The following is a 20,619-nucleotide window of genomic DNA, read 5'->3' on the forward strand; positions in this document are numbered from 1 at the left end:
TCCCCAAGAGACACAATTTTTTCTGTATAAAAATATCAGTTATCTGGATGATGAGTAATCTGGGCAAAGTCAACATCTTCCAATGAGTCTGGATAACACGTGTTTTACTGCAGCGCATATTCTCCCAAACATTAGTTTGTTTAATTAATTTTACAGGTGTAATGAACTTTAATGCAGAAACAAAAGATTATGAGTTTATTTAGATTTTACTCTGATGTTTGACTCTTTCATTTTGATGACACAGAGATGTATTCCTGATACATAAATATTATCAGTATTAAACTAGTCAATATCGTCATTATAAACATACTTTTGTTAAACAAAATTGTCAGGGAAGCCTTCAGTGCATTTATATAGCTGACTTACCATATATATAATCGCTTATAACTGGAGTCAAACTGCGAACGACAAAAACCCTGATCTACCATAACATAATGCACTTGCAGATCAGGGTCTGTTTTTTTCTGCTCATTACACATTACAAATTGCACAGACCCAGATCTGCTGGTCTCTTATGCAGCAGCAGATCTGGGTCTGTGCATTTTGCAGTTGGACTTGTCTTTTAAGTGATTATGTACATTACTTAAGGACTTTGAACGCATGATGCCAATTTGATTTGGTCTGTTTGATGAATCTAAAATATATTTTGTGATCACTTTTGGGGATTGAAAATGAGAGCATCAAGACAATGGAATTGAAAGCTACTCTCCTTTCATGATGTTTTCTAATATAATCATAAATGTTCAAACCATCAGCCTGGTTTAATTTGCCATATTACCTGATACTACAATTTTAAAAACAAATTTATAAGAATAGAAGAATTAACAACTTTTATATATATATATATATATATATATATATATATATATATATATATATATATATATATATATATATATGTGTGTGTGTGTGTGTGTATTGAGGATGGTCCCAATCAAATTTACTAGTATGGGGTCAAAGGCTGGTGAATAATTCTTTCTTCTGTATAGCTGGATTAATGAAGGATTCTGGAACAAATGCATTTGCACCTTTCATTGTTTTTAATTGATAATGAGGATTAAAAATAATAATCATTCATCTCATGTAAATTGAAATGTAAAGCCAAGAGAAATTGTATACATGTTTATACATGTCTGCATGTATATATCAGCTAATATTTTCATACCCATTTGACACTAACAAGCTTCAAGCTTCCCCATATACTCTGATTTTTTGTTTGCTATTAGTGCTATTTGTTAAAGATTTTGATGTGAAATAAACTGTTGTATATAGTCCCATTTATCTAATGATAATGGTTTCCATGAAAGAGTAGAAATTTTAGTCATCCAGTGCTAGTAGTTTCCAGTGTTCTAAACACTGGATATCTTTTTGGATAGTTATCCAATACCAGTAGTTTCCATAAAAGCTACTGAATATCTTTTGGACATTCATCCAGTACTAATAGTTTCCATTGAAGACACAGAGTGTCTTTTTGGACAATCATCCAGTTCCATGAAAGATGCAGAGGGTCAGTTTTACAGTGATCCAGTGCTAGTGGTTTCCTTCAAGATGCTGAGTATCAGTCATCCAATGCTAGTGGTTTCCTTCAAGATAACTGAGTATCAGTCATCCAGTGCTAGTGGTTTCCATGAAATATATGGAGGATCTATCAGACAGTTGAGACTCAGATGTATTAGTCTGATAGTCATTGAGTGCTAGTAGTTTCCATGAAAAAAGTAAGTCTGGCAGTCATTCAGTGCTTGTTTCCATGAAGGAAATGGATAATCATTCTGAATGTCATCCAGTGCTTGTGGTTTCCTTGAAAAACACTGAGTATCAATATGACAGATTAGAGGAATATAATTGCAGTTTTCTGCAAGTTATTTTAATGCATAACAAGGAATACACCTTATATAGTATTAGTGGTAATTGTTATATCGAAGAATGTCATATTGCTTTTAAAATTTTACCTTGCAACTATTTGTAGCAAATTTTCATACATAAAATCTTTATGTAATCCTGTAAGAATTAATTTTTGTTACAGAAGTTTGAAAAATGAACAAAATAAGATCATGACATTCTGCTTTGTAGTTGGATATTTTCTTGAAATATCTGGATACAAGTCTGATAGGTTTCATTGCTGTTTAATATGTTTTTTTTAAATGCTTATCTTTTTCCTGTACTCAAGGTTTATGCAGCCAGTTTTGTCATTACACCATGTATTCCAGCCATGCAACTCCAGATGAGCAAAGCAGAAACCATATGTTATAATTAGTTCAAATTGATAGAAGTACCTACATCACATTATTGTAATTGCTAATATGTAAAGATATTGAATCCACCACCACTAGAACAAACAATTCATTTGTTTTAATTTCCAATACATTCATGTTTGTGTTTGATTTGACCCATTAAACATGCAGTTATAAAGTCTAGCTTACTCATCCATAACATCAGGGACCACTTGAGGGTGTGCTGGTGGATGCGTGGTTATAAAAACTGAGTATCCAACTCCTTAAAGCATGAGCCACATACCAATGTTGCTCTCGTTCAAGCTCAACAAAAAGCACAATGGTGAAATAATAATGCTTTATTTATAGAGGGTGACTCGTTAGTCAAAGACTATTCTCACTTGAGGCCCTCTTAATGAGAGTATAACAATGCACATTATATAAAGATAACAATAATTACTGTTTATGTTTTGGTCTGCTTTATTTGGTAACATGGTGGTTTCCCCTGGGTACTCTGGTTTCATCCACTTCACAAAAACGGCTTTCTATCGCTCCCTGCTTAGAGTAGGGATAGAAGGGGCATTGTAAATATAGAAATGCCTTAAATACCTAAGTTCAGTGATTGTTGGTAGGTCATTGTATCTCACCAGTTCAGTATGATCTGATAAAGTGGCTGAGGGATGTACAAAAAATATGTCTTGAGAATATCACTCACTATGATGTGAAGATTCTGCATGTGCCACCCTGTATAGTTAAATGGTTGTTCCAACAGTGATCTGAGTACTCGTTTCAGTTCAAGTAATTTACAGTGTATAGTTTCTGCTGTCTTTGTATGAAGTCATGTGGCCAAAGTACATGGTGTAATGACCAAGAAGGCCACTTAAACCTTGCAAAAATGCTGATCATAACAATTTAAAGTGCTGATTGAACTAAAGTTTTATTATATTGTAATCCAAAAGTGAGTTCATCCAGATATTTTGAGATATGTTTTATTTCCTCTTAATTGTTTCAGTTTCAGTTCATGCATGATATAAGTTATTTGCAGATCAGTTTATTTTTCATGCTATATACTAACATCCAGGGAACATGGAGATTTGCATACGAATCTGTATATAGTTGTAAGCTATACATGTTGCATGGAAAATGTATTCATTGTAGAATTCAGTCATTTTATGAAATGAGAGCAGAAATTGCTAACATAATAAGTAGCTTCAATATGAAGTGATAATTTCAGTGCAACTTTTGACACAGATTTATGATAATATATATTGTCTGTTATTGGATGTCACTGATATAATATTGCTGTAATCCATTTGATATCTGTGCTGTATTCACTTCCTTAATGTATCTTATTTTGACATACAAGATAAGATAAGCTCAGATAAGAATTCTTTATTTCAGACTACATAGTCCATATATCTAAATTAAAATACAGATATAAAGTAAAAACATTGTAAACATAAAAGAACATATATACCATACGTACAAGTATACAGATGCATCTACACAATTAACTGCACCCTGCATTGGTAAGAATGAAATTAAATGACACAATTAAAGAGTAATTTGTTCCATCTGCTAATAATATGAGAATATAAATGAATGTCATAGTTCCAAAGAGATTTCAATATACAGTTCTTACTACTAGATATGCTTGTCATCATTGAGAATGCATACTTTCTCATTACTTATCAAAATTTAATACATTATAATTTACAAACATGTTGAAGGCACTGTTCCATCGAGGAAGACCTAATAGAAAAAGAAGACTATTATTATAACCAATAACAAGTTTTCTTTTCATACATTGACTAAAGTTTGTCCACAGAGGAGCACAATACATAGTGCAGCAATAAGATTTGATTAATCTAATTTTGATATTCATTGAACAATCCTTAAATTTATGTAGAAGCATGTGTGTTCGAGTACAAAGAATTGGTACTGTCTCATCATATCTTCATTATCTGACCAATTGGATTTCAAAATATGACCTAAATATGTATAACTGTTGATGTAAGAGCATTGCCATTACGATGTACGGGGAGATGAGATGGTTATTTGAAAGAAGATGGTTGAAAGACCGTGCATACTGATTTTTTTTGTATTATAGATGATATGATTCTCAAATGCGTATTGTTCACATACCTTTAATAATTTCCTTAACCCTTTACCTCATGCAAGCATCTTTGGATACCTCTACTCCATTCGCATGGAAGCGCCTTTTGACGCCTCTTCAAGATTCGCATGGAAGCGCCTTTTGACGCCTGCTGTAAACATCAGCCATTTTGAGCTGGTTTTCGTAGCGCCACCTTTGGGGAAAAACTCCCATTAGATACTACATTCATTTCTGCGAATGACAATTACGTCAGATCACGTGGTCGCTATTCATGCACTGGTCAATATCTGATATTTAAAGTAACTGGGTCATAATCTCCACTCTCCAAAATGGCGGCCGCGGATTTCATTCAGTACGTACGAAGTTTTCACAATTAGAATCACAACCACAAAAGATTCAATAAATTAGGTAAAGTCTCTGATATTGATGTAGGCAGCAATTAGTTTTTATAATTTATCAAATTCAGATGACTTAGTGATGTAGACGCACACGAAAACCTTGTAAATTTCGAGTATCGGAAATGGCAGCTACGGTTGGTCACACGGCCTGACTGACATGACGGTGAACAAGTTCTCTCTCGATTTTAAAGCACATAAAAAAATTCTTCCGTGAAAAATAATTACACAGCTATAACAGTCGGACTTTACTCTTAAATTTTTCCACACATGATATATGTGTACCAAAAATGTAAAATGGTTAAAATTGCTGTTAAACGTAACATACACTACATTGCTTAACATTTCACAGGCAGGATTTCATTCAGTACTTAAGAAGTTTTCACGATTAGAATCACAACTATGAAAGATTCAATAACTTGGGTAAAGGCTCTGAAATTTATGTAGGCAGCAATTAGTTTTTATTGATTATCAAATTCAGATGACTTAGTGATGTAGATGCAGACGAAAAACAGGTAAATTTCGAGTATGGGAAATGGCAGCTACGGTTAGTCATGCGGCCTCACTGACATGATGGTGAACAAGTTTTCTCTCGATTTTAAAGCACATAAAAAATTCTTCCATGAAAAATAATTACACAGCTATAACAATCGGACTTTACTCTTAAATTTTTCCACATATAATATATGTGTACCAAAAATGTAAAATGGTTAAAACTGCTGTTAAACGTAACATACACTACATTGCTTAACAGTTCACAGGCAGGCCTATGCATGTGCTGTCGACTAGGTGACATGTGTTCTATTTATAGCGTGCTGCACTTTGTCACTATGCTCTATGAGGTAAAGGGTTAAATCTGCGATAGAAGGACTTATCAATGACATATCATCAGCAAAACTAAAATTGTTAAGAAACAACACATTTGGTGGCAGACGTAAGCCCCACGTAATACTGACCCAGCTTATGATTTAACTCATCTAAATATATATTTAATAATGAAGGAGAAAGAATACCCCCTTGCCTCAACCCATTGGTGACATAGAAAGCACTGGATATTACACTTCCCCATCGCACATAATACAACTGTTTGCAATACCAGTTAACTAAAATATGAACTATGTAGACAGGTATTTTAATATCAGTCAGCTGTTTAAAGAGTGTCCAATGATTGACCCTATCAAATGCCTTACTAGTGTCTAAAAAGCTTGCAAACACTGGGCTGCCATGTTCTACCTAATAGCTGACAGTTTCCTTAAATACATATAGGCATAAATCTGTACTAGATAATGGTTCATATTGGGAAATAACACTAGGTAACGGTGACTTACTGTGACATACTAGATAATGGTGATATAATAGTAGATAATGGGGTCATGATATAACATAATATTACATAATCATGTCATGCTGTGACATAATACTAGATAATGCTGTTATGTGCATGACATAAATACTAGATAACTGTGTCATTTTGTGACATAATACTATATAAGAGTGTCATGACATGACGGTAGGTAAACCTGTTACACTTGAAGCCTAAAACTTGAATTACATGTATGTATATATTTTAGTGCATGTATATATTTCATTATGATGCAAATAGAATATTATATTTGCATTAATTTTATACAAATCTGTGAAACTCATTGTATGGTGGTGATGTTTGCTTGCCAAGCATTGCTGAAAAGAAATAATTTAACTTCATCTAGTCTCAAGCCTAGACTTAATCTCCATAGTTAACTTGCAGATAGCTGTCTTGGGATAAAGTGGCAAAACTTTGACCCCATGCATTTTGCTGACATCATCAAGTGTATGATGTTGTAATGCAGATGACGTCGATAGTAGACTTTTTTTGAAGTAAATTGTTTTTCCAACATTTTCTTCCCAAGAAAAACTCTCTTCTCTTTACCAAGAAGATTTGAATTGGTATGCTTTGTTTTTTGTTGTTTTGTTTTTGGAAAGGGGGGTGGGGGTGTAATTTAATTTATCTCAACATTTGAAGCACTGTGAAGCTTATTGAGGTGCCTCATTTTCCACTCTTCATTTTTTTACCCAGACCTGGTTTGGATATTGATTGCATAATGATAAAGACTAAGTGGGCCAGGTGACCCAGGCTAAATTTGCCACAAATTTAATTTCAAATGAGCACTTGTGTAGGGTCCTTGGTGTAATGGAGTAATAATGGATTATGGATTTTCTCTCTTCATCCATACCCCATCTTTAGTTGCTCGCTTTGCACCAAACTATTTTTGTTTATTATGTGCAGTCAGCATAGTCATGGTGACCTATTTTAATTAAACTTAAAGGTAACATATGGTGCAGGACACCCTTATGTTTTTGCTTTTCCAATCATGTGGACTAGATGCAAGCTCACTAATATATTGGTGATTTCAAACATGGACTATTTAACAATACAGCAAAACAAATCTCAAGACACATCCCCTTCTGTTGACAACACATTGTTACTGAGGATGGGTCATCTCAGAATTGACATTGATCTTGTAAATCAGTGGTCCTTTTTTTGAATTTTTACATGATCTCCCATTCACCATGAACTTAGAAAATATAACAGACTTGCTTAAAATACATTTAAGTTATTTGACTCAGTTGAGACTTGTGTTAAAATTATATTAGCTTTACAAATTAAAATGTAATATTTCAATTTGTATAACTTTATTGTACATTGTTGAAGATGGACTGATTAAACTTATTGTGGACATTTTTATATGGCTTACAGCCACCACCCACCCACCCTGTCCCCATTAGCCATCAGGAAACCATCCAGATGTTAGTGGTGGGGGGAATGTTTCTGCAGTAGGTTTTGGATATCCAAATCTATCAGAATATCCATTTCTACATATAAGTACCATAACAGACATGATTATTAGGCAGAGAACCCAACATGATAGACAGGCTGGCATTATGCCTTTCTTATCTTAAAATCCCCTGCTGCAAAATTCATCATGATTTTTTTAAAATATGTAATAACTTTAGGAAACCTTTAAATCTTCATAACTGACTGAATGCATTTCCTATTTTATACATCCACCATTATGGTAAAACATGTTGCGCAGTGATGCTGTCTTACTTTAACATTTCATTTTCCCCATGGTAACTTCAGTTCTACAGCACACACCTTCATGAAACAGTGTTGATATCTTGCATTTGGGGTAAGGAAGAAGTCTATCTGATCGTCATGAAAATTAAATGTCTTTGTGATTGAAAAAAAATAATGGTACAATAACATTTCTACATCATACATTCGGACAAAATATTGTGCATAGCTTGCACTTGGGGTATTGATGAAACCTGTTGATTTTAGGTCAAAAGATAAATGGTCAAGGTTACTGTGACCAAAGAAAGAAAAATGGCTTCCGCACAGTAACAATGGTTCTACATCACAGACCAGGACCAAATTTTGTGGATGCCTTGCACTTGGGATAATGTAAAAGACTATCGGTTTTGGGGGCAAAAGGTCAAAGTTGCAGTGACCAAAAGAAGAAAAAAGGTTTCTGCACAATAATAATAGTTCTTCATTACCTACCAGGACCATACATTTTGGATAGCTTGCACTATGGGTAAGGAAGAAACTATTGATTGGAGGTAAAAAGGACAAAGGTCAGGATGAAAAATGGTTTCAATAGAATAATATTAGCTTAACGTCACAGACATGGACCAAATATTGTGAATGATTGCACTTGGGTTAAGGAAGAAGCCTATTGGTTTGGGGGTCCAATTGCAATGACAGGGTCACTGAATATAAGAAGAAAAATGGTTTCTGAACAGTAACTTCAGTTTTGCATCACAGACCTGGAGCTAACTTTTTGGACTGCTTGCGCTTAGAGTAAAGAAAATGTATATAAATTTGGGGGTCAAAAGATCAAATGTCAGGGTCACTGTGATTTTTCAAACGAAGAATTGTCTTTTTGCACAATAACTTAATTCTAGACCACATACCTTGACAAGAGATTTCAGCTGGCCTACAATTAAGATAAGGAGGAGGTCTACTGGGAGTGGGCAAAAGGTCAAATGTCCAGGTCGTTTTGACTCCCAAGAAAAATGGATTTATCAGAATAAATTTTATTCAGAGGTCAGTTCTTTAATCAGAGTTTGTAGATGACTTTCATGTAAACTAATAAACCAAGGTATTGAGTCTGGAGTCTAGAGATCAAGGTGATGAACAGTGTGATAAAATTTATATTATGTTTAAAATAATTATAAATAATCATCATTGACTGCAAACACATTCAGATGACTTTCCCAAATAAACAGGTTACAAACATTTAGCTGCAAGTATCTCCATCCGTTCCATTTTCCCAGTGATTCAGCATGTATAACTGACGATGTTATTTGAACCTTTCTGACATTGGGTGTCTCTACAATGATGAAAGGACCATCTGTCTTTTCATATAGTCAGATTGCTTTCATTCTTCCATCGGAGTGCCTGATGATATTTTGTGCTGTTAGCAACTTATTCCTTCACTGCCTGTTTAGGAAGGATGTGCTGTTAACTGGTTTTAGTCTGGTACACTTTCAGATAAATTTTGTTATCTGCCATTATTACTTTATGGTGACTGGATGCCACACTAATTGAATAATGCTGTGCTTCTCGGCAAATAGCTTTTGTCATCTTGATAATTATTAATGGCAATAATAGCCATTATTTATGAAGGTGAAAAAACCTAACATATAAGGAACACAAAGCAGTAAGGCTAATTAATTTATTTACCAATTTGTATGGATTAAAGTTCGGTACTTTATTGACATGTCGATTCTTCTCAGTTGATAAGGAGAGCTATAGTTAGCAAGCAAAGAATAATCATTATTTTCAAATAGGTGCTTTGCTATACATACCTCATTATGTTGCTGATACTAATGTTATGTTTAAATACAAATATTTTCTTATGTGACTATTTATTCAATATTTCTATACTGCAATGAACAAAATGATAAATCTTCGGCTTCTCGCGTTCTTTCCTCTTTATTTCTTGAACTATTTTACAAAAATGTTGACAGAATATTTCCAGAAAGGTTTTTGTGACAATAATCACTTTAATTTCAAGTTGCCCATAGATTAAATTAGTGTAAATAAAGGTATTGCAAATTCATAAACTTGTACAATAAGATACACTCACTTAAGTCATGATAAAGTTTTGATTTAACGGTATTCAGTGTATGGTGAATGCTGTAATGTATATCTGTGGAGACAAAAAATAACTTTAATTGTAGCAACTTTTGATAATTAAGATGATAAAATCCTTAACACATTAACCCCTGGAGGTTTTTGTCGTTTCACCTGAAATTCGAGTAGGAAACACATTTTGATAGCTATTTCTGAATACATCCGAAAACACCAACTTCCAAGTGATCATCCAATAACATACTGCCTAGTTGTGTTAGAAACATCGTTTTTCATTGGCTATTTGGCTCGCACATGAGCAGAAGGGTAAAAGTTGGAGAGTTGGAGATCTTTTGTTTGTTTTTTTTGCTAAATGGAGACATTATTTTTGTATCGAGACCGCTCTTTATTCCAAATGCCCATCTTATCCTATTTTTTGCATAGGTTCATCTGTCTGTTTGCAGTTCATACCAGTTTGCCTTAGATCTGAGACCAAAAGGTCTAAAATCCAGACACAAAATCGAATTCCGACCACGGGCAAATTTTGGGTAGAACAAAAAATGGGTCCAAAAAATGAGGTTTTTTCCTCTGTATTTTGAAGTACAATTAGAAATTCCAGATCATTTGGTATCATTGTAGAGCTACATCTGTCTACCTTTCTAAAATACCACCCACTTTTAAATTAGTGTATCATGCATGACCATGACGCTACAGAGCTCGTCAGTAGGTTAATACCTCCTACTACGTTAATTTATCGCCAGGGGTTAATATGTTAACTATCAGTATTATAGTTCTGTGCTACATACGGCTTTGTGCATCAATGAATCTATGCAGATATTTCTTACAGAAACTTATTACAACAATTGCATGTTCTTATTTGTGTTTTCTTAGGCATTACTTTTGTGTAATTATTTTTAGTTAGTTAATCCTATCTCAAAGATAGTTTTCCTTCAATCTTTGCTTAGATAATTGTTAAAAATGATTGCAAAGCAGATTTTTTGTTTTAAAAAATCTTTGTGGAAATGGCAGTATTGATGTTGTTCTGATATGACGAGCATTGCTGGAAAAATGTGAGTACTCGCTTTAAATTTACTGTACAGTTGATCATTGGACACCACATAGACTAGAGTAATCATTTTCAGAACTTAAATATCTTTGAGGTGATCAAATTTGGGGTTATTTATTATATAAGAATACTACCTGCTTTAATAGAAGTTTGGGTCAAGTAAAGACAACCCAGTGAATTTGCTAAGAAAGTATAATTCCTCATCAGAGCTGCCAATCATGATGGGTTTCTCATTTTTTTAGGCTTTCTATGTGAAATAGTTAATTGTTATGATTTTTAGCTATGCAGACAGTGTAAGGACTGAAAATTGTAAATACTTAAGATTGATCTAAAGTAGCTGAGATTGTTTATCTAAATAGTCTAATATTGATTCCTTTAAGGTTTGTCTTAGAAGTAATTCTAATATACTGATGAGATCATATTTTATGTTGCAGATTTATGTTCGAGCTTTGTTTGATTATGACCCCACTGATGATGATGTCATCCCATGTCCACAGGCTGGTGTGCCATTCAAAGTTGGGGATGTTCTCAGGGTAAGCAGTAAGAGATATTCTCCATGTTAAATGTTGGTTACCTCCCTTTACAGAGTATCTACCAGTTATATTTACCCACTTTAGTTATTGTGTTTTGCTACTCACAAATTTGGATACCTCCAGATTATAATGTGTCTCATTTCCCGAAGAAGTATATACATATAATACAAGTATCAGATTATCCCTGTCCATGTTGTATGTCGATTATCTCCCTTTAGGTAGCATTTTACAGGTATTGTTTCCCAGTTAAAGAATTATATTCGTGCTAATAACAAATTTGAATAAGTAATTATTTTATTTACGTTTCCTCTTCTGAGATATTTTTCGGGGGATCTAAATACACCCTACACCCATTATTTAGATAACTGCCTATGCGGGCAGATGCCCATTATAATCTTCATTCACTTTAGAAGACAACATACTCGGGAAAAATACTGTTTCGAATTAACTCGCATGTTTCCCATACACATTGTCCCCAGTTGGTTGGATGCTTCAAGCAGCCAGAAGTAGATGAATTTTGTTGTTTTCATGCTCTGATTTATCATAAAGCATAATTTTTAAGTACTGGTGGTGTAGAATCTCTCTCTCCCTCCCTCCCTCCCTCTCTCTCTCTCTCTCTCTCTCTCTCTCGTATATTTCCAATCCAGTGAGTTCATACACACATGTTCAAGTGGTTTTGATGATGTTATGTAGGTTATGTGACATGTATGCATTTGTAACAACCAATTTGTATCCAGTTTGAAAGAAGTGCAGTCTACACCAAGTAACTGATTCAGGCAGTTGAAGTACCTAGGTAAAACGTGCATAGGAAATGTACAGGTGAACTGTAAATGACGGTTCTTTCAAAAGCTATGATGCGAGTGTTGCTTCTAGATTGATTTTGACACAATTGGGCAATAGGTGTTACCTGGATAAATATTTTATTACTCAAACGAAAATTTGTGCAAAATGTTGATGAAGAAAAGTAAAGCAAATTTGATGTTCAAGTCTATAATAAACAATAAAAAGGATTAACCACACTGTTTGTATCAAAGCTTTTATTCTTTCATAGGTTCAACCTCACTAAGAAGAGAACAAACAGAAACTGTTACTGTTGCTATAGATTCTCCGAGAATGAAAAACCAGGATTTTAATCAGGGCTTTCACTGCACTCATGATTTTGCTCTCTTTTAAAGAATATGCATCAAATTTTGGTGAATGGATCAAGACCCATCATAACTGCCATGTCTTTTATTTTAAAGGTAATAAGCAAAGAAGATACCAATTGGTGGCAGGCCCGTAAATATGATGCCTTACCTACAGAGCCTGCAGGTCTCATCCCCTCCCATGAACTTCAGGAGTGGAGAATATCACGCCTAGCTCACGAGAAGAGACAGGAACATGCAGGTATAGAACCACCTCCCATTTTCCTCAGCCCTACCAGTGTTCTGTGTTAGGAGTTTTCATCTACTTAAGTGCTTCATATTGCAGCAAAACTGGTTGCATTGGGACTAAAAATTTCAGAATTGGCACGTGAAAATTATCAACTGGTTGCCATGGCAACCATCAGAATCATAATGCAACAACAAGAAACTTACATCATCATTTTCTAATTACAAATATGTACCAAACTGTATTCAGAAATCATTCAGCAGATACTATTTTCTTCACTGCATAATCCATTTTTAATTGTAAGACAAGTTTTTACATTGTCATCATCTCTTTATGGGACTAATCAGGATTACAGCCTGTGAGTAACCATTCTAATAAATGATCTGTGCAGTCAGCCTCAGCTAATGGTACAAATCTGGAAATGGAATGCATACCATTTTTTCTAGAAATAAAGTGAATCTCACTTGAAGTACCATAAATGCAGATGTGGCTAAGGATTATTAATACAAGCTATCAGCAAAAGAAAATGAAGGTTATGTCCACTATCAATGAATTTGAGGCCAGGCAGTGCACAGAGGGATGGTTCAGAGAACTCTAAGTATTGAATTAATTGAGGTTGAAGCAGTTAATGACTGTTAATAGTTCTCTCAGATAAATATCAGTATACTAATGTAAATAACATAATGTTTTTTAGGTCTACTGGTCATAGACCAGAAGAGCTTATGGGAGGGTCTTTCATCTGTCATCCGTCCATCCATTAGCACAAGTTTATTATTGCTACTCTTCCTAGACGACTTGGAGCATTGCCATGAAACTTTAAACACACATTTATGATATGGTCTTGAATGAAAATGGTGTTGCTGGGAGAGCCAGTTTTGGAAAATTGTGCTGATCCTGCATCTGTTAAGGCTGCCGCAGTGGCAATCTTGAAAATCTTGTTATTGCTACTGAAAGGATGGTCATATACTTCTCCCTTGATAACTCGTGCATACCAGGGTCCAAAAACATAGACTGCACTGTAAGCAAGGCAAAAGTTAATGAGGGTTGTCCATTACAATATGAAATGATACCACCCTCGAGAAAATCATGCGTGGGGGGAAGGCAAACTGATCTGTTTAATTGCTGAATAATCACTTTAAAATCGCATTGAGGATAATTGTCAATTAAGCATTTTTCTAACGAAGTTTTTGTTTTTATATAAAAATGACCTTTATTTTCAAGATATCCAACCACTGACAGATTGTTAACATTATTCCAACTGGTTTCAACAACCTTCATGTATACGCAGAAACATTGTATATTACATCACTGCTTTATGTTGTTGTTGAGTAGCCTGGTTCCCTGATCCCTCTGCTCCCTGCATTGCTCTCTATTCTTTGTAAAATGCAATGCAAGGAACTTAGTAAGCAGGGAACCAGACTAGTTATTGATTCAAACAAGATTCTATTTTTTTATAAAAACGCCCAAAAAAGGGAATATTTAATTCTTGAAACAGCTGTCGTCGTTGAAAGTAAATGCAATAATTTTATTGCAAATAATAGTGAGGAATTCTCTGAGTGCCCACTCTGGAATTACAAAGTAAGTACAAACTTGGAAATATAGTCTGAATAGACCTCCCTATTTGTTTTGTACCATCCACCAATTTCAATAATGAAAATCTTTAATGTGATAAAAAGTGCACAGATCTTAGTCATTTCATTCATTGATTTATAATTTCTAACCTGACTGACAAGAATGGCCCTAACACTAGCATCCTCTGCGCTTTCATGTCTAACAGACTTCCCATACTAACATGGTGCCATCTTGAATATACTATTGTCAAGTCTTTACATTAGACAACATTTTGACGTAGTTCATTCTACTCTGTAACTGCCTGATAAATCCGTAAATTATGATAATGTTGAGAGTTTAGAGTTATACACCTCTCCCTCGATAACTCGCGCACAACAGGGTCCACAAACATAGACCGCACTATAAGTGAGGTGCAAGTTACTGAGGGACCTCCAAAAATTGAAAAAAATTGCTTTGACATAAAAAAAACTGGGGGGGGGAGCCACGTTAGAAAACTGGGCTGTTTATTGACTGAATCCCTTATTTTACAATCACGATGAAAATAATTTTCAGTAACGTGCTTTTTCTAATGAAGTTGTTCGTTATTCTGTTTAAATAACATTTATTTTCAAAATGTACAACATATGAAAGATCGTTCCAACTGGTTTCAACAACCATCACGTGTACACGAAAAAATATGTGTTTTTCGTCACTGCTTTTTGTTTTCTTGTTGAGTCTGGTTCCCGTAGTGGTGTTTAATATTATCCTGCCAAATCGAGAGTCCCCAGGGCAGGAAACTAGACTAACTGTTGATAACTGCCAAACAAGATTCCTTTTTTCAAAAGCACACGACATTTATTTCATGTGACAATTGTCTGCGTCGAAACTCATACTTTGTATTGTTCAGTTAGTAAAATTTTTGTATTGTACAGTTAGTACAATATTGATGTCATGATTTCACTGGAAGTAATAATGAAACTTCTTATCATCCTTGAGGATATCTCTAAGTGCCAGTTCGAGAATTCTCTGAAACTCGCTTGTCCACAATGGAACGTATCTGTGAAATCAAGCTCTTTATTTTATGAAGTATTCATTTATTCATTTTGCTTGGCTGCCTTGTTATCTTTGAACACAGTTATGAAAGAGTCTGTTAATTTAAGGTAGTTTATTTGACATACACAATAACATTTATAAGTGTTTGATTGATCAAGTGAAGTGAATTCACCCGACATATGACCAGGGCAGCTAGATTTTAAGTTTGCTGGGTTTTCATTCCTTTTAACTTTTCTTTTATTCCACCTCCTTTATTTGATTCAAAAGACATAATTAACATGATAATACAAAAGAGGCCAGCTATTAATTCAGTGCAGCAATACAGCAAATACTTCCGTAAGTCCAATATCAAAACACAGTTGGCACTTAATTAGGTTTTCAGAGAAATGCTCGCGGGCATAGCTGTTATGGTAGATTGACACATTTCACATTTAATTTCAAGAAGACACATTGCATTTATGACGATTACACTTAAAAGGAACTAAAAGATCAGAACTAGAACATGAATTTCAATTGATAAAAAAATTATTTAATTTGTATTTATTAAAGTACTGCATCCACTCGGCGTAAGTGACATTTTCATTGATCGAAATTTCCTTACATTTCATTAATTGCGGTGTACTAGGAATGTCGTTTGGAAAGAAAATGTAAAGAATTGTTTGACCTGTTTTTAAATTTGATATTTCATAGTGTTAATTAAAATTTCCAGGTCCTATCTACCGTTTTCAATGGTAAAACAAACGATACATCAAAGTTTCCGTTACCAATTTTGATCACGATTTTCTTCAAGTTCAACAAATAGGGATCAATTTTTGGGGTATTTTCTGGTTTATTAAAATGGGATCCATGCCTGACCCCACATTATAAGCGGTTTGCAAGTTATCAGGGTGTGAGTTATCAAGGGAGTGGTGTATCTCTTTCCACACATGAACAGGAAATTACACCACTTGTTAAATCCATGGTAAAGGCAGATTTGTAGTTCTTATTCTTTTCCTTTGTATGGAATTTCAACAGAGAATTGAGCGAGAATACTGGGAAGAAATAAAGCAATATGAGCCCCCTGTGACAAGAAAATAACAAATTGAATCACAACAAATTAATAAGTACAATTCCAATTCAAGTTAGATTATGTCAGTAGAATTTAACAGGTGTGTCTAATTTGGATTTATTACATCATCATAATGAGAGGTGAAAAGAGCGCAATGCCCACGATTGATGTGCATCACCTTCCTTCCTTCTGACCTTATATCAGTGTCTCCTAGTTCATCCTTCCTAAGCTCTATGCTTTGCCCCTTCATGGACTTCCTGGTCCTTTTATTCTGACCTCGTCCTTCTTTCCCTCGGACTTCTGTCTTCAGACTGTCCCATCTCTCTCTCCCAGATAGCTGTTCCTTAAAGGACAAAATTGCCCCATAATTCCTGTATACCCCACTCTCTAGACATACATAAAATTCCCTCACATTACTCAGAGCATGTTGGCTATCCACACACTGCGTAAATTCTGACTTTGTACAGTAGAACATTGACCTCACTTCCAGTGGCAGGTCTTAAATTACCACATGAGCTTTCTATCAAATATTACCATATTCCTTTACATGCTACTACATGCACAAATACTATTGCATGAAATTCACAAATTGTAACTCACAGCAATCCTTAACCTACAAGATTATTAAAACATTTCAAAATCAGATATAATTATGTAATTATTGTTATCTCATGATAGTCTGTAGCGTCCTAACAAACAAAGGAAGTTATTTCATATAACCCTATGAAATCCATCACATATAAACATTTGGATCGCATGCAATCAATTCTACCAATGAACTAATAATTGTAAAATTAAAAGATGAACTGCATAACAATTCTAGCATCAACACATTTCCATGAAATTGAATAAAATAAATTGCATAACAACTCTAGCATCAACACATTTCCATGAATTGAATAAACAATACATAATATGGAAACCTAGTCATAGCTAACACATTTACAAAAAACAAACAATCAAATGATAGAATATTATGTGAAACAAAAATTGCATACCTTATTGCTGTTCTCTTTCAGAACTTGTGCGTCCTAGCACTAAAACCTGTCTTTCTTTTTACAAGATGGCCACCTGGTCCCTTTACTGTTTAACAAGGAAAGCATTATTCTCTTCAGGCCTCCCACTGAGTCAAGACTCTCTTCCTCTTTTAGGAGATTTTCAGACTAAAGAATTTTGACTAAGGTTGTCACTTTAAGGTCTGATTGCTTCTAAATTGTACGCATTAATTTATTCTTCCCAACTGTAGGCATCGGTCCCTAATTTTTCCCAAAGAAATAATTCCTTTCATCAGGTTTAGACAGCTTGGAATCTGTGAACGACAGTGCGAAACAATTTCCCTTTGAAAAAATGATAAGTTGACATAGGTTCCTACCAAGTGGTTAGGGTTGGTAGCTCAAATGTTTACTTTCTAAGGACCGTGTTAAGATACCCCGGTCAATTTCACTGAGTTGGAATTCAGCCCCTTTGAAGTTTACACTGACATCTGGGGAGATGAACGAAGAAAGGTTGAAGTGACCCGTCACAAAACTTTTCTGGCTTAAATGCGATAAAATTTTAATGCTTAATGCATTCAACTTTTCAGTTCACTGCAATTCAAAATTTGACACTTCACAAACAGAAACTTTTTTCTTTGTATACCGTGCACATATATTGCTCTAGGATTCTATTGAATTAAAGGTTTGAAAGGAAACAAAATAATTTATGCTCATTATGTTGTTTCCACGTAGCAACATAACACAGGTAAGCAAAGTTAGAATTTGTATTCTGTACATTGAAGTGGCTTGAAATGCCAGTTTATAGGAATATAGTCAGATTTGTTTCATGTGATTTTTTTTTTTTTTTCATGATCAATTTTTTTGACATATATGTTTTGGAGAGTTTTGAAAGAGAAACATGTTCAGATTTGGAAAATACATGTTTTATAATCCAAAATGTTCTTTAATTCTGTTCAGTAATGGTCATATGTTAACCTGACAAAATTAATTTCATCCTGGAAAAAAACTGGAAACGACCAGGAAATTTATATTTGGAAAAGGGTGGGAACCATGTATTTCTTAAAGTGTTGCCTCAAGTAGGCGTTAGTGACAATTTCAGTGATCAGAGTTTCATTGCATACTGTTATCTACCAAGAATGTTGTTTGGAAAACATATTCAAAGTTGATACTTTCATAATGTTGATTAAAATTTCCAGGTAACATCAACCGTTTTTGATGATAAAACGAGCAATATATCAAGGTTTCATTTACCAATTTTCATCATGATTTTCTACATGTTCAACAAATAAGGGTCTAATTTTTGGTACTTTCTAGTAAAAAAGAAAATGGGATCCATGACTGACCCCACATTATAAGCAGGTACGCAAGTTATCTGGGCACAAGTAATCACTTGAGTGGTGTGTGTGTGTGTGTGTGTGTGTGTGTGTGTGTATATATATATATATATATATATATATATATATATATATATATATATATATATATATATATGGCAAGTTTCTTTTTTAAATTGAATTTGTTTCTTAGGTTATTATCCTTCAGGCCTTGATTCCACCAGAAATTCATCTATTCTTCTGTATACTGGTTATCAACATTTTTTTGAAACTTTTAAAAATAAATTTTGTTTCTAAAAATAGTTTGAGGTTCTCCGAATTTGTTACGTAAGACTCTTCAGATCTTTTACATAAAGAGTAAAATTCATTCCTTAATATATTTTCAGTGCATTGTACATGGTTTGGGAAAAAGAAGAAAGACAAGTATCTAGCCAAACACAACTCCATATTTGACCAGCTCGATCTTGTCACATATGAAGAGGTTGTACGGTTACCTGCCTTCGTCAGAAAGACATTGGTATTACTAGGTAAGATAGAAAAAAGTGAAAAGACATTAGCTGGGGATAAGAAGTCTTTCATTGACTTAATTCTCTGGATTCTACTTGTAGGTAATAGAATTATTAACTTTAGAATTATTAACTCTAAAGAAGCTCATTTCTAAGAAAGAAAATAGCAGATGCAGGTACCATATGTACTTGCTTACAAGTCAAGTCAAATAACATAGATCCTGATCTGCTGTAGCATAATGCACCTATAGATTAGTGTCTGTGTTGTATGTTCTACTGATTACTCCTAGCAAACTGCACAGACCCAGTTCTACCTGCACATTATGTGCCAGCAGATCTGGATCTGTGCAGTTTGCAGTTAGACTTGGTCTTATAAGCAAGTACAGGTGGTATTTGTTTGTCCAACAATGTATGTTGAGAAAGGCATCATTTTGTCCAGTGATGATCGCATTTAATTTTTGCACTGACAAATCAGATACATAAATGTAGATGACACACTAGATCCTGCAGAATATTTCTTGTATACATTAATTTATAAAATAATATGCAAATATCAAGATTTCTTAACGTGATTCATATGAAATGAAATAATATTATTTTTATTGTTTGATATAGTCTTATATTTCAGCGGTAAATGAGATCGATACATTATAATTAATACATAATTTTAATGTCAGTTCAAGTTATGTTTTTTATATAGCAATTCAATTTTTGCATCATATGCCCATTATAAAAGTCTATCTTTTATCAGGTGCTCATGGTGTTGGAAGGAGACACATCAAAAACACATTAATTACTACACATCCTGAGAAATATGCATACCCAATTCCACGTGAGTAATTTTACTTTGTTTCTTTTAATTAAAATTTTCCATTCTACTCAGATGAACTAAACTACATATAATTATTTTCTTTGTCTCATTATCTTATGGTAATGTTGGTAATGTCCACCATATTGTTGTTTGTATCAACATTAGTTTTTGGTGATTTAAGTCCATCACATACACCTGCCATAAGGCTACGCATATTATGTTATGTTGTCTGTCCATCCTTCCATCTATCTCTTACCAGTTGGATTTCCACATAATAAGTTTATTTACCACCATCTACAATTGCCAAAGCTTTGTAATGGCTTTCACGTGGCATTGGGAAGAACCGTACTGATTTCAGGCTTAAAAGTTCAAAGGTCAAGGTTATTGTGACAAAGAGAAGTTAAATGGTTTCCTCACAATAACTTGGGTTCTCCATGATCTACAGTTTCCAAACTTTCTAGATTGCTAAAAGAGCTCCATTTGTGTCAAGGTAACATGGTCAGAGGTAAAG

At 34.1% G+C, this 20,619-nt stretch overlaps 1 protein-coding gene across 10 annotated transcripts in view; it reads left to right on the plus strand.

Moving 5' to 3' along the window:
• LOC149799133 (peripheral plasma membrane protein CASK-like) overlaps positions 1-20,619 on the plus strand; it is a 397,425-nt gene that overhangs the window by 355,339 nt on the left and 21,467 nt on the right. For all 10 annotated transcript variants that reach the window (XR_016421088.1, XR_016421089.1, XM_089958206.1 and 7 more), the window contains 4 exons: positions 11,341-11,439; positions 12,681-12,825; positions 19,178-19,318; positions 20,049-20,129. Coding sequence is in view for 8 of the 10 variants with exons in the window: in XM_089958206.1 (XP_089814332.1) it covers positions 11,341-11,439; positions 12,681-12,825; positions 19,178-19,318; positions 20,049-20,129 (466 nt within the window). In the remaining 2 variants the exon portion in view is untranslated. The remainder of the gene's footprint in view (positions 1-11,340; positions 11,440-12,680; positions 12,826-19,177; positions 19,319-20,048; positions 20,130-20,619) is intronic.

This window comes from Sinohyriopsis cumingii, chromosome 5 (assembly GCF_028554795.1).
Source record: "Sinohyriopsis cumingii isolate HCF-2022 chromosome 5, ASM2855479v2, whole genome shotgun sequence".
Taxonomy (NCBI): Eukaryota; Metazoa; Mollusca; class Bivalvia; order Unionida; family Unionidae; genus Sinohyriopsis; species Sinohyriopsis cumingii.